The 12,201-nt window shown below is 47.9% G+C and overlaps 2 protein-coding genes across 6 annotated transcripts in view; one reads left to right on the forward strand and one right to left on the reverse strand.

The window, feature by feature from the left end:
* The window catches only part of ripor3 (RIPOR family member 3), a 15,563-nt gene extending 5,910 nt beyond the window's left edge, over positions 1 to 9,653 (forward strand). Inside the window, exons 9-25 of one of the 3 annotated variants that reach the window (XR_013453271.1) lie at positions 1 to 12; positions 103 to 228; positions 597 to 742; positions 1,572 to 1,677; positions 2,331 to 2,464; positions 2,921 to 3,103; positions 3,175 to 3,232; positions 3,330 to 3,563; positions 3,642 to 3,778; positions 4,053 to 4,185; positions 4,261 to 4,390; positions 4,562 to 4,714; positions 4,968 to 5,608; positions 7,226 to 7,428; positions 7,642 to 7,725; positions 7,831 to 7,921; positions 8,006 to 9,253. The exon at positions 1 to 12 is cut by the window's left edge and continues 32 nt beyond it. Coding sequence is in view for 2 of the 3 variants with exons in the window: in XM_078092609.1 (XP_077948735.1) it covers positions 1 to 12; positions 103 to 228; positions 597 to 742; positions 1,572 to 1,677; positions 2,331 to 2,464; positions 2,921 to 3,103; positions 3,175 to 3,232; positions 3,330 to 3,563; positions 3,642 to 3,778; positions 4,053 to 4,185; positions 4,261 to 4,390; positions 4,562 to 4,714; positions 4,968 to 5,129; positions 7,226 to 7,428; positions 7,642 to 7,725; positions 7,831 to 7,921; positions 8,006 to 8,106 (2,193 nt within the window). In the remaining variant the exon portion in view is untranslated. Of the gene's footprint in view, positions 13 to 102; positions 229 to 596; positions 743 to 1,571; positions 1,678 to 2,330; positions 2,465 to 2,920; positions 3,104 to 3,174; positions 3,233 to 3,329; positions 3,564 to 3,641; positions 3,779 to 4,052; positions 4,186 to 4,260; positions 4,391 to 4,561; positions 4,715 to 4,967; positions 5,609 to 7,225; positions 7,429 to 7,641; positions 7,726 to 7,830; positions 7,922 to 8,005 lie in introns of all 3 variants that reach the window. The other 2 variants (XM_078092609.1, XM_078092610.1) reach the window with 2 other exon arrangements.
* A 550-nt stretch (positions 9,654 to 10,203) lies between these two features.
* blcap (bladder cancer associated protein) lies at positions 10,204 to 12,152 on the reverse strand. 3 transcript variants are annotated; one of them, XM_040204705.2, is made up of 2 exons: positions 11,971 to 12,152; positions 10,204 to 11,109 (listed from the first exon to the last, which is right to left on the reverse strand). In XM_040204705.2, exon 2 carries the CDS (start codon positions 11,008 to 11,010, stop codon positions 10,747 to 10,749), a length of 264 nt encoding a protein of 87 aa, XP_040060639.1. In that variant the 5' UTR covers positions 11,011 to 11,109; positions 11,971 to 12,152; the 3' UTR covers positions 10,204 to 10,746. The 3 variants fall into 3 exon arrangements, with proteins under 3 accessions (XP_040060639.1, XP_040060641.1, XP_040060640.1); XM_040204707.2 differs by having other exon boundaries at positions 11,998 to 12,098; XM_040204706.2 differs by having other exon boundaries at positions 11,976 to 12,096.
* Between the last annotated feature and the right edge of the window lie 49 nt (positions 12,153 to 12,201).

Genomic DNA, 12,201 nt, shown 5'->3' on the forward strand with positions numbered 1-12,201 from the left:
GACCAGTACGAGGTGAGAAACATCTTCCTCATCATCCTCATCACTGAGAAGAGTCAGAGGTGGGGAGCAGCTGATTGGCTGGTGATGGTGTCACATGACTAGGTGGCGGTGCGCCTGGGCCAACGGCGCTGGAGGATCCGAGGGAGGATCCAGTCTGACAACACGCAGGCCTGGGACGAGGAGGAGGTGGTCTTCCTCCCCCACATACGCCACAACTTTGAGATCAAGGTGACACACACACAATACCCACAATGTCAAGTCAAACTACAACACCCAGAATGCACTGGGTTCATCCAGCTGCAGGAAGCTAGATGGGAACATGTATGACACACAGCTGGTGGTCCGAGGTACTTGTACTTTATCTAAGAACTTCCATTGGAGGAGAATAATGTTCTCGCTACATTCTGAAGTATCATCATGTTAATTATCTGCTGTTTACTGGGAGATTCATACTGTAGTTATTAATAATGTTTACTACTGCAGAGTGAGTAATCCAATTTGTATACTTTTCGTAATAGTAGTAGTATTTATACTGTGGTTTCTCCAGTAAAACCCTCTTTGCTCCTGGTGTCAGCTGACCTGCTGTTTACTCCAAGGTGACGGAGGCGAAGGGTTTGGGTTGGCTGCTGGTCGGCATGGTAACGTGTGCCAGCACAGAATTCTTTGTGGCGAGGCCGCAGCTGATGATGGTGGACGTGACGGAGCTGGGAACCATCAAGCTGCAGCTGGAGGTCACCTGGAAGTACGCACACACACACAGAGGACAGAGGACACATGATGATGAATCGGCTCGGTGCCCACAGAGGACATTTACATCTGTAATGTCAAATATGAGAAGTGAGGAAGTGGGTTCTGATTGGACTACAGTCATGTGACAACCTGGTAACCTGGTAACCTGGTAACCTGTTACGGGTTCTCTAGAAAAACGTGAGACAGAACTAAAGAACATTTAGATAAATACTAATAAATGTCTTTATTAGTATCTGAAAACTGGTGTGTACTTGTACTTATAGATGTGTCTGAAGCGTGTGCTTGTACCTGTCGATGTGTCTGAAGCGTGTACTTGTACCTGTCGATGTGTCTGAAGCGTGTGCTTGTACCTGTCGATGTGTCTGAAGCGTGTGCTTGTACCTGTCGATGTGTCTGAAGCGTGTGCTTGTACCTGTCGATGTGTCTGAAGCGTGTACTTGTACCTGTCGATGTGTCTGAAGCGTGTGCTTGTACCTGTCGATGTGTCTGAAGCGTGTGCTTGTACCTGTCGATGTGTCTGAAGCGTGTGCTTGTACCTGTCGATGTGTCTGAAGCGTGTGCTTGTACCTGTCGATGTGTCTGAAGCGTGTGCTTGTACCTGTCGATGTGTCTGAAGCGTGTGCTTGTACCTGTCGATGTGTCTGAAGCGTGTACTTGTACCTGTCGATGTGTCTGAAGCGTGTACTTGTACCTGTCGATGTGTCTGAAGCGTGTACTTGTACCTGTCGATGTGTCTGAAGCGTGTACTTGTACCTGTCGATGTGTCTGAAGCGTGTACTTGTACCTGTCGATGTGTCTGAAGCGTGTACTTGTACCTGCAGTCCCTTTGACTCTGAGAAGATGAGGCCTTTGGTGTCCAGCAGGAAGATTTCGCTTCACAGCTGGACGGCACCGAGTACGCCGTCCTTAACCGAGAAGTACTTCATAGTAAGTAAACACTCACACACACTAGTACTGATGTGTTTCTGTAGTTCAACAGGTCATCATTACTTACTTAAGGAAAGATGGTTAGGAGAGTTGATGAGGAGTTAGGAAAGGGCAGCGCAGTGTTTAGGGATCCACTGAGCTGCTCGTTGTGATGGACGGAGACGCTTGTGGGGGACGTCCGTCTGCAGCGTCTCCATAGAAGCGTCTCGGATGCTTCATGTGTTGTTAGTGTGAGTCGTGCAGACGACAAACAACCAGGTTCAGAGGAAAAGCGCATTAACACAATGAGTGATGACGTAGACTCACATGATCTGTGTTTCTACGTCATGATTAAGAACGGACCAATGATACGGCACTATTTAAATATAGCTGCTGCAAGGAATTGTGGGACGGAATCATCTCCTCTCCTTCGTGAGGAACCTTCCTGAGAACATTTGACAATTGAAATCCAGCCCATAAAGTGACTCTAACTTACTAACTTTGTAAAAGTCTTGTAAGAAATGAGGAACAAAAGAAAAGGCTTTTATTATGAACATATTCTAGTCGTAAAAATAGTTTCTGCTGTTTGTTTGACTCCATAGATCCTGAACTACCTTCATCATGTTTGTCTCTCTATGTCCTGCATGTAATAAACTCCTCCTCTTCCTCTCAAGTCGATGATGAAGGAGCTGCAGGAAGGACATGGTTCTCTCCCATCTCTGGTGAACAAATGTCGACCAATGAGAGGAGGGGTGTCTCTGATCAGATACCTATCCCACCCGGACCCCCGAGCTCAGAGCGCCTACAGGTAACATGTTTATTCACTGTGTACAGTTTACCAGGTTACTATACAATGGAATTATAATTCTGCTAAGCCCTCCTTCTACAAAGCTACAGACAAATATATATATACATATATATATATATATATATGTATATATACATATATACATATACGTAGGAGAAGCGGGTGCACGCCGGGCGACTCAGCACGCCTCCTGGGAGGACGTCCCTGTGCTCATAATGTGCTTATAATACTAATAATAGGGCTTCCCAACCTTTAAGAGAGGTCTTCACACGCGTTCAGATCTCTCTGATGTTCTCTGGACCTCCAAAAGAACCAGAGCTCCAGTCTGCTTCAAGTGCCCACCCTGCTCTCCCTCCTCCTCTTCCTCCTCCTCTTTCTTCTCCTCCTCCTCTTCTTCTTCTTCCTCCTCCTGGAAAGTGACGTCATCAGTCACAGTTTCATCTGAATTGTGTCCAGTCTCAGCTTCCCCTCCAGCCACAGTGTGGGAGGGAGCCAGAACCAGCTTTCCCTCCTGGATGTCTCGGAGGAGGGGGAGGAGAAGGAGAGGAGGAAGAGGAGGGAGAAGGGAGAGGAGGAGTGGGGGAATGTGTTAGATCCTCCCTCTGCGGCAGCAGAGAGTCAAACGGCTTCACAACAGAGGTGATTGGGGTTAAATCTTTTACCTTCTAGACGTGTACATGCAGATGTCTGAAGGCCTCTCTGTCTTCCAGGTCCAGCACTCCTGACCTCCTGAGGAAGACTCGAGACCAGGACTTCCTCCGTGTGCGGGTAAACCCCCCCTGGAGGAACTACAGAGAGAGTTTCCTGTGTGTCCTTCACGTCTCCATGGAGCACTCCTGGTTTTAATCTCCACTTGTTGTGGCAGGACTCCCCAGGAGGTCAGGAGTGCTGTGATCCCGCGCCCCAGCAACTCCCCACTCAGCCTGTGGCCGTAAGCCCCTCCTCTCCTGAGGTAAGCCCCTCCTCTCGCCGGGCCCAGGCCATGCGGCTGGGAGCCCTGATGGAGGAGCTAGAGAAGATGTTGAGGGACCAGAGACGCTCTGAGAAGGAGCTTCTATGTCTGGACCATCAGGTCCTGCACCTGGCTACCATCCTGAAGGTACCTGCGTGTACTTATGCACACGCCCGTGTACACACAGGTGTGTTCTCCATGTGTTTAAACATGCATGCTCCGCAGAACAACCTCTCTCTGCTGAGAGTCTCTGAGGAAGAGGAGGAGACGCTTGCAGTGGAAGAAGTCCTGGGCAGCTTTGACTTCTTGTCACATGATGATGACACTTCCTGTTCGGGAAGCCTGAGAATGAAGGACAGCAGGTGAGTTATAGATCAATAATCAATACACAACACCGGCGCCTTAAGGCGATAAGCTCTCCTCTCCGTCTCACTTTTGTCTCATCGTCGTGCTCTCTGTCTCCCATTTGTCTCCTCTCGGTCTCCCCTTTGTCTCATCTTTGTCTCCTCTGTCTCCTTTCTTCCTCCCCTACGTCTCCCATTTGTCTCTGTCTCTCCTTTGTCTCATCACCGTCTCCTCTCTCTACCATTTGTCTCCTCTCGGTCTCCCATTTGTTTCCCTTTCGTCTCCTCTCAGTCTCCTCTCCAGTCCCATGAGGATACAATCAGCTACTGATGAAGACTCGGCCGTCGCCCCGCTAACTTCTGGGAATTGGAGTCTGGACCAGGCTCTGGAGATACATCTGAAAACATGTTGTGTCCTGCTACAGGTAGACTGTTTCTGTGAGCTATGTCCTCATTGGTCTGATGAGTGGCCTTACTTAACGTCCCCCACGTCTCCTCAGATGCTAGCAGAGACAGACTTCAGCCCCTCCAGGAAGGAGCTGCTGCAGGAGGTGTCTCTGCAGGCCGAGGTCCTGCAGAAGATCAGCTGCATACTGCTGGAGGAGGACAGAGGGGTCTCTGCTGGGGACAGTGAGTGGACACCTGTCTGTGTGGGTCTCTAAACACATTATTATTTAGCATTGAACATAATAAATCCCCCATCTGTTAATATGGATCATTAAGGATCAATAATTAGTGGTTGTATCCCATCCTGTCTATGATCAATACCTTTGGTCACATGCTCCCTGTGCTCCTCCCCAGTCCTCCCAAGGGAGGTGCTGGCCTTCTGGGATGACTGCGTGACAGGGGTTGGCCCCTCCCCTTTCTGCTGCGACTCCGCCCGCTTCTGCCGGACGCTGAAGAAACGCTTCACCCACAAGGTGGAGGCCAAAGAGCCGGGCCAGTCAGACAAAGGTAGCTCGGAGCTCCTCCTCCCCGTCGTCATGGTTACTCTCAGAGCTCCTCTGCACCTCATGTATTTCCCACAAGGCCTTGCAACGATTTTTTAAATGTTTATACATGAACGTTTATTATCGAAATGAAACAGAATAAGGACAAAAGAAACAAAAGAAGAAGAACTAACGGAGCACCTCCTGATCAGTGATACTGTCTGAGCTCGACTCCTTCCTCCTCCCCCTTCCTCCTCCCCTCCTCTTCCTCCCCCCAGTGTTCTCCCACCTCCTGCAGGAGCTGCAGGCCTCCAGCCGCTTGGTGCCCAGCCCTCCTGCCTGCAGCCCTGAGGCAGTGACTCTGTTCCAGCTGTTTGTGTATCTGAGGAGATGGAACCTCCAGGATCTAGGAGGTCACATCTCACGTCTGTCCAGAGAAGGTTCCGTCTCCATGATGATCATTCTACTTATTATTTAGGTTTTATATTTTAGCTTTGGGCCACACACTGCTTTGATCTTAAGTGGGCCAGAGGTCCCGGGGGGTCGACGGGTGCGTGGTGATCTGGTCCGCACCAGATGTTATAGTTGTTAAATGTTATGCTGTTCGCACACTGACGAACTAGCATCCAGCTAGCATCACAGTACACATGTGCACACAGAAATCAGAAAATTATATTTTTATACTAAGTATAACAGGGTTTATTAACTTCCAACAACACTAATGTGATCTAATGTGTGTGTGTGTGTGTGTGTGTGTGTGTGTGTGTGTGTGTGTGTGTGTGTGTGTGTGTGTGTGTGTGTGTGTGAGAGAGATAAGGAGGAGAGCTCAGGAAGGGAGCTAGCTGGATGCTAAGCTGCTGAGCACCTGGCAGAGGTGTTTGTACACGCGTGTTCTTGACGTAGTTACACCTGTCCGTCGGTAATTAGTGTTTCTGTTAGTTAAGAAAAGACTGCGTGTCTCCTGGTTGTCAGACAGTGATTAAGTTGATATCGAGTTAAATGTGTAAGCAAATAAAACGAGTAGCCTCATAACAGCAGAACATGAAATGATGGATCATGAAGGTCAGTCGCTGTTGTTCTCATAAAATGACCTGTGGTTACGATGGAGGCAGCACAGAGAGACAAGGAGAGACAGACATGCTGACCCCACCCGGACAAGGTGGGGGGGCGTCCCTGTCTCTATGCCTTTAGAACTGAATACAAATGGTCCACGTCGTCCTCGAAACTATGTTCTAAATGTGCAAACTTTCATATATAAATATAGAATTGTAGGCAATACACTTAACAAAGAAGAATTTTGGGGGAGGGTATTCATCTGGACCCCCCCAATGTCTAAACCATGGTTACCTTGGTCGATGAGGTTATCTGTGTTTCCTCGAGTCTCGTTTAACTCGGTGTCCGCTCGGCCCTTTATTGGGGGGGTCGATTGGGGATCATGAGGGCTGTTGGGTTTCTTGGTGGCGCAAAAGCTGTTTGTGCTCTTTTAACACACAAGCTGTATCCAAGGGGGTAGAAGACGTTTTCCTTCTTGGGGGGCTGCTTGGGCCGGAAGAGAAGACTGGGGCAGCCGGACGTCTCGGGAGCAGCTAGAAAATGTTTGGGGAGGCCGGAATGAGTCTTGAACCTTTAATGAGTCTTGAACCTTTAATGAGTCTTGAACCTTTAATGAGTCTTGAACCTTTAAAGAGTCTTGAACCTTTAATGAGTCTTGAACCTTTAAAGAGTCTTGAACCTTTAATGAGTCTTGAACCTTGCGCTGGCAATGGCCAGAACGTTTGAAGAGGGGGAACTCACAGCACAGGACCCCTGTGGTGTCTGTGGCTTGACCAATCAGATCTCAGGGCTGTTTCACCAAGAGAGAGGATTCACACTAAAACCTAGTTTATGCTTCTGCGTTTTCAGAGCGACGCAAGGGACACGCAGACGCAAGATTCCCTTGCGTGTCCCTTGCGTGTCTTTTCACACCTCCTTGCGTGCGTCGACCCATTTTTCTATTCTTGCATCGAAAGCGACGCAAACCTCCCGCAACTCTGTAGGTGGTCTTCAACAAAACACGTTACTCCAACTATACACCTGTTGTTCTGGAGGTGAAATGCTCTGCAACACACGCAAGACTTTACAACCATGAAGTGAAACGAGTGCGTCGACACGACGATGCGCAAAAACGCAGGAACATGCGCCAGTCTTCAGTGCGTGGACAAATTCCTTGCTGGGGTTTTTATCTCCTGCAGCAGAAATGCATTTGAAAGTCAGCCTTGGTTTTGGTGGGAGCTCAACAGTGTGTTTCAACACCCGTATGATTCATCATTAATCAGATGCTGCTTCTTATTAAGCCGGTCTTTTGATTTTCACAGAACAACAAGTATAAAAGTAGTAAAACAACCTCAACAACAGCAATGTGGGTTTGTGCTCGGTTCAACGTGGTGCCGTTTGCTTTTATCCACTTTGAGCACCAGGCGGGTGGAGATTGAAGCTTTATGGACTTCAGTAATTTGAGCCATGAATCTGACTTACTGATCTGATCATTGTGTTTCAGAGTACATCCTGTCTGCCCTGAGGAGCCCCAAAAAGAGGCGGGCTCTAAATAAGCTAAGGGGAGGGAACTTCACAGTGCTCCTCCCACTGAGATGCACGCTGCAGACTCTGGCGGCGTTGCAGCTCGACTTCAACCACAAAGTCTGCAAGGCCGCAGCCAGCTGTATGTGCAGAGCCGCAGGCTGCAGGGCCTTCAGGAGCCAGGTGAACTGAAGATGTTCAACATGTTAGCATAGCATGCTAACAGCTGTTTGTGCAGAGCTTCAGTTCCTTAAGGGGCCACGTACACCGGATGTTCACCAAGCTATCTTAGTATCTTAGCATGCTAAGATGGAAGATGTTTGCACTAATTCCTCCTCCTTTGTGCTCTTCCTCTGCTTCGTCCCCCTCCTCTTCTTCCCCCTCCTCTTCCTCCAGGCCATAGTTTACTACACGGCGAGTTTGAGGAACTCGGATGTTCTGATCCAACATGGCTCCTGTCTGGCTCTTAAATGCCTCAAGGTGAGCTCCTCACATGTCCCTCTCTCACACACACACACACACACACACACACACACACACACACACGCACACACACACTCTTTACATAATGTGTGTGTTTCCTAGGCGACAGAGAGCGCCGACCTCATAGCAGACTTGTGGAGATCAGCTGATGAAGATCTTTGCTGCACCGCCAGAGAAACTGTCCTGTCCTTTGGTAATAAACACCAGTAACTACTTCCCTCAATAGTATTCAATCATTTTATTGTTGTAAATAGGATCCACATGTGTTTGTGTGCAGGTAAGAAGGGCTACCTGGCCTTCCAGAGGATGGATCAGATGTACACAGAGATGCTGGAGGAGGCCTACCAGAACCAGGAGACGGAGAGCACCTTTCTGTAGGACCTTGAAGAGGTCTTTCCTCTGAAGGACGTGCTGGGTGAAGGTACCAGGAGAAACCCTGTGGTACCTTCACAAGCTCATGGCTGCTGTTTGAGCCCCGAAGCTTCACGCAGGGACCCGACACGTTACTTCAGAGGACGACTGACCCCAAAGCGCCAGTGACAATTGATTTTATTAGATTAACTAATTAATCCCACTGTTTGAAATTCATTAATTAAAATTATTTTTCATCTCAAGACTAAATTTTATAGGTAATGAGTAATCACTTTAGAAAGTGTGTATTTTAGCACTGTTATTTAGTTGTATTTTTTAAACACAAACTGCCCTCATGTGATCGTGTTGGAGGTGGAACACGTTGAACTTCCTGTCGTCCTCGTGCACTTTGCTCTCAACTCGCCATCATTTAACGTGTTCGCAACATTCAGCAGGACGTTTTCAAACCACTGTCCTTTAGAGACACAGTGATGGTCCTCTGGAGACTGTGTGCCGCGCAGGGTAACGTTAGATGTTGGAAGTCGCCTAGCAGCTAGCTTAGCATAACAGCTAGCTTAGCCTACATCTGGCAACGTGATCCAGGCGCTATCAGTCCTAAAGTGGTCCGTTTGCACTCGTCCGCCTTCTGTTTGACACGTGGAGGAATTCCTCTGCTCAGTTCTTCTGTTAGTTTTACTTCCAATGCAAAACGCGTCTCCATCTTCAGCGACCGTCTCGCTCTCTGCATCTACCTGACTGCAGCACACGGCGGGGTCAGGGGTCAGGGGTCAGGGGTCAACGCACACCGGAAGGAAACAACGCTGCGTTTCCAATATTCTATCGCATTAATCTCGGCCACAATAATCTCAGCGTTAATTAATTTTATAGCCGCCGGACGTGTGATGTGAACATTCAACCGTCAGTGATCAATAACGCAGATCGGAGGTCCAGGTTCAGGCGGAGAAACATGGTGGAGCTGATGAGATTGGAGCTTTAGTTTGTCTCAGGCAGAACATTTGGATTGAAGAGAAAGATCAAATTGAAATATTACTTCATACACTCCAAATCAGCTGGAATCCAGTTATGCTTATTAATTTATATGTATATTATGAGCGTTTGTTTTGTCTCAATGATGCATTCATTTAAACCCTGATATGAAATCATAGCTTAACAATTGTGTATTTTATTATTGCCAGAAAGAGACGGTAAAGGTTTAAAATATATTTTAGTGTTTGGCAAATTTGATTGCATATTAAGTTTATTTCATGATTATTATTTTTAAAGTGCATTGTTTATTGGCTCTAAATTCGGACACATAATGGGCCACAGGGGGGCAATTATTATTGGCTTGGGAGGTCCATCATCACGTCTCTCAGCCAATGAGAGCATTTCGAAGTAACTTAACCCGGAGTCCCTGAGGCCGCTTTGGCATCATCATGGTAAAAGGTGTAATAACTGACTAGGATTGGGACAATTCCTTTACTGTAGAATGAAAGAGGAACCATTGACTGCTGTGATGTGAAATATCAATATATACATTAGTGGTTAAGAAATAAATGTCCATCTATGTCAAACTCCAGGTTGTGGAAAGTATCTGTGGAACAATTTACTTTGATGGAGTGAAGCAGATCGAGAGGTTGTAGTAGAGTTCAGCAGAGGTTTCCAAAATGGAAATTTGGGCCCATTTGTATATAGTTTTATTATATACCACTTCACTTATATATGTTGATCAATACACCCAAATAAAACATGTTGGGGCTTTTGGGGGAATTTGAAAAACGACCATAGAAATCCACTGAATGGTGTTACTTTATTCAGGGGAGGTTTGACTGAGATGTGACTCTGATCTGTTATTCTCTCTTCTCGGTTTTATTGTTAGAATGTTGCTTTGATCGCTGGTGGATGAAATGTGCGGTTTGGTAGTGATATAGACATATGTACGGATGTATTTCACACATATATTTAATGCTTGAGTTGTGTTTGGAGCAACAGCTATGTGGCATTATTATAGGAGGTTTTTTCTTGATGGTATTTTTTTAGAACTATTAAGTTGGATCTGCTTCCTGCTCCACCACGGCCTTTTTAAACTACTCTACTCCTAATGACAGATGTTGATGTAACAAGTTGAGAGAAATATTTATTTAAATTAAAACCAGAGCAATGATGCAGCAGTACACACAATTTCCTTTGAATTAATTAAAATGTGTTTGTGAACATTGAAAAAAGAAAAAAAAAAAGAGAACAGCAACCCATGCAGAGGAAAAACAAACCAACAAAAACCAGCCAAGAGGAACAGAGAGGGGCATTGTGGGTAATACGCCATGTGACGAGCATGGCCAATGATTGTCCAGAGGCTGCTGTGACACCAACGGAGAACAAAGCAAGTCAACGGTACCGCCATGATGACCGGAAACAAACATGGCCTCCAGCAGTTTGTCTTTGTGAAGGAAACGCGGCGCTCACCGCAGATACCTGCCACATGCGGCGACAGGATGTGGGGACGCCGCAAAGTCCCAGCGCGGGGCGGGACTTCCTCCTCCTGCTCCATGATACATTTACACCGTCTCCTGGCCTACTCGTTATTCCCAGCATTCCAGAACAGCCGCCCTGATCCTCCATGATCCCTCCCTCCACCTCACCATGTCAGAAGAACCCCCCTCTGCACTCCTAGGTCCCCACGATGGCCGGGTCGTGGGCGGCGTGCGGCAGCGCAGTGTCCTGGCAGTGGTACAGGAAGCAGTTGCCCCAGCAGCTGTAGCAGATGAGGAAGAGCGCGGCGAGGAAGACGAGGGCGCAGATGGTGCAGGGCTTCCTCTCCAGCAGGAAGCTGAGCAGGTAGAAGCCCATGAACATGGAGTGGTTAAACCACAGCGCCGGGTTCAGCGGCTTGGGGATGAGCAGCACGGGGAGCAGCCACTGGAGGCAGTACATGGCGCCTGTGAGACGGGTCTCTCTATGTGAGGGCAGGTCAGAACCCGACCTTAGAGGAGGAGAGGTCAGAGGTCACGGTTGTCAGGTCATCCCAGGACACTACAGAGGACAGAAGTGTACAGGTTTGAGCATTTTGCATCCAGAAAGTCTATGAAACTAACAAGTGAATCCGACTTTAACGCCACTGATGGTCGTGACGACGTCCATCAGAACCCAGAGACGTGGTTACATTCTATTTCCTGTCACGTGTGACAGTACACCGAGGAGTCGAGAATCGAACCACCAACCCCTGACGAGAGGAAGACCGGCCTTAAATCCGACCTGAGACCAGATCTCTGCAACCGGAGAACCGGCTCCAGCTGGATGAGGACAAAGCAGAGCCGCTGCTAGCTGCCACTCTCCGGCCAACGTTCGATCGGTAAACATTCATGGAGGTCTGCTGGTAGCGGCTAGTTATCATCACAGTGAGGCTAAACACGGTATTCACGTGAACGCCAAGTTAGTGGACGGGAAAAGACCCACTAAACTGAACAGAAGAATATGTCGTCATGTTTGTGATGATTTAGAATCAGACGTCACATCAACTACCGTTAGAGCACGTGGGGCTCGACAATTCGGTGCGACACGCCGGGTTTAAACATTTAAACACAGAACCGTGTCGCTTTAGTAGCAGTGAACCTTTAGCTCTCTGCTGGGCTAGATGCTAAGCTATGAAGCTAAAGTAGCTCCACCGTGAAGCTAACACGTTCCATGACGTGTGGTTGGTTATTAACAGACGTTCACTGGAGAATAAAGAACTGCACGTATAGGCGGTTAGCTGGCGAGCTAGCTAGCTTACGTCTTACACACGAAAGATTTAGCGAGACTATTGCAGTGTTGCCTCTGACGTAACACCGCTAAGTGTCAATCAACGCGTCTATAGTTGTGTTAACCGGCGTCTCCAGAATAAAGTCAACAAACCTGACATGTTTTGGGGCTCGTTCTCACCAGAGAGCGACCGTCAGCACCAACTCCGGCTCGGCTACTGACTGCGTACGTAGCATGCTAGCTGCTCACACTAGCTAACGAGCACTAGCGGTGCCTCGAAGGACCCCTGGTGAAAAGCTGAGGCTGACGATGTGCTGCCTGAATAAAATGCACTCCGCCTGACATAGTTTATTTAGTAATGCGCCGCAATGGAATGAGTATTCA

Source organism: Gasterosteus aculeatus, chromosome 17 (assembly GCF_964276395.1).
Source record: "Gasterosteus aculeatus chromosome 17, fGasAcu3.hap1.1, whole genome shotgun sequence".
Taxonomy (NCBI): domain Eukaryota; kingdom Metazoa; phylum Chordata; class Actinopteri; order Perciformes; family Gasterosteidae; genus Gasterosteus; species Gasterosteus aculeatus.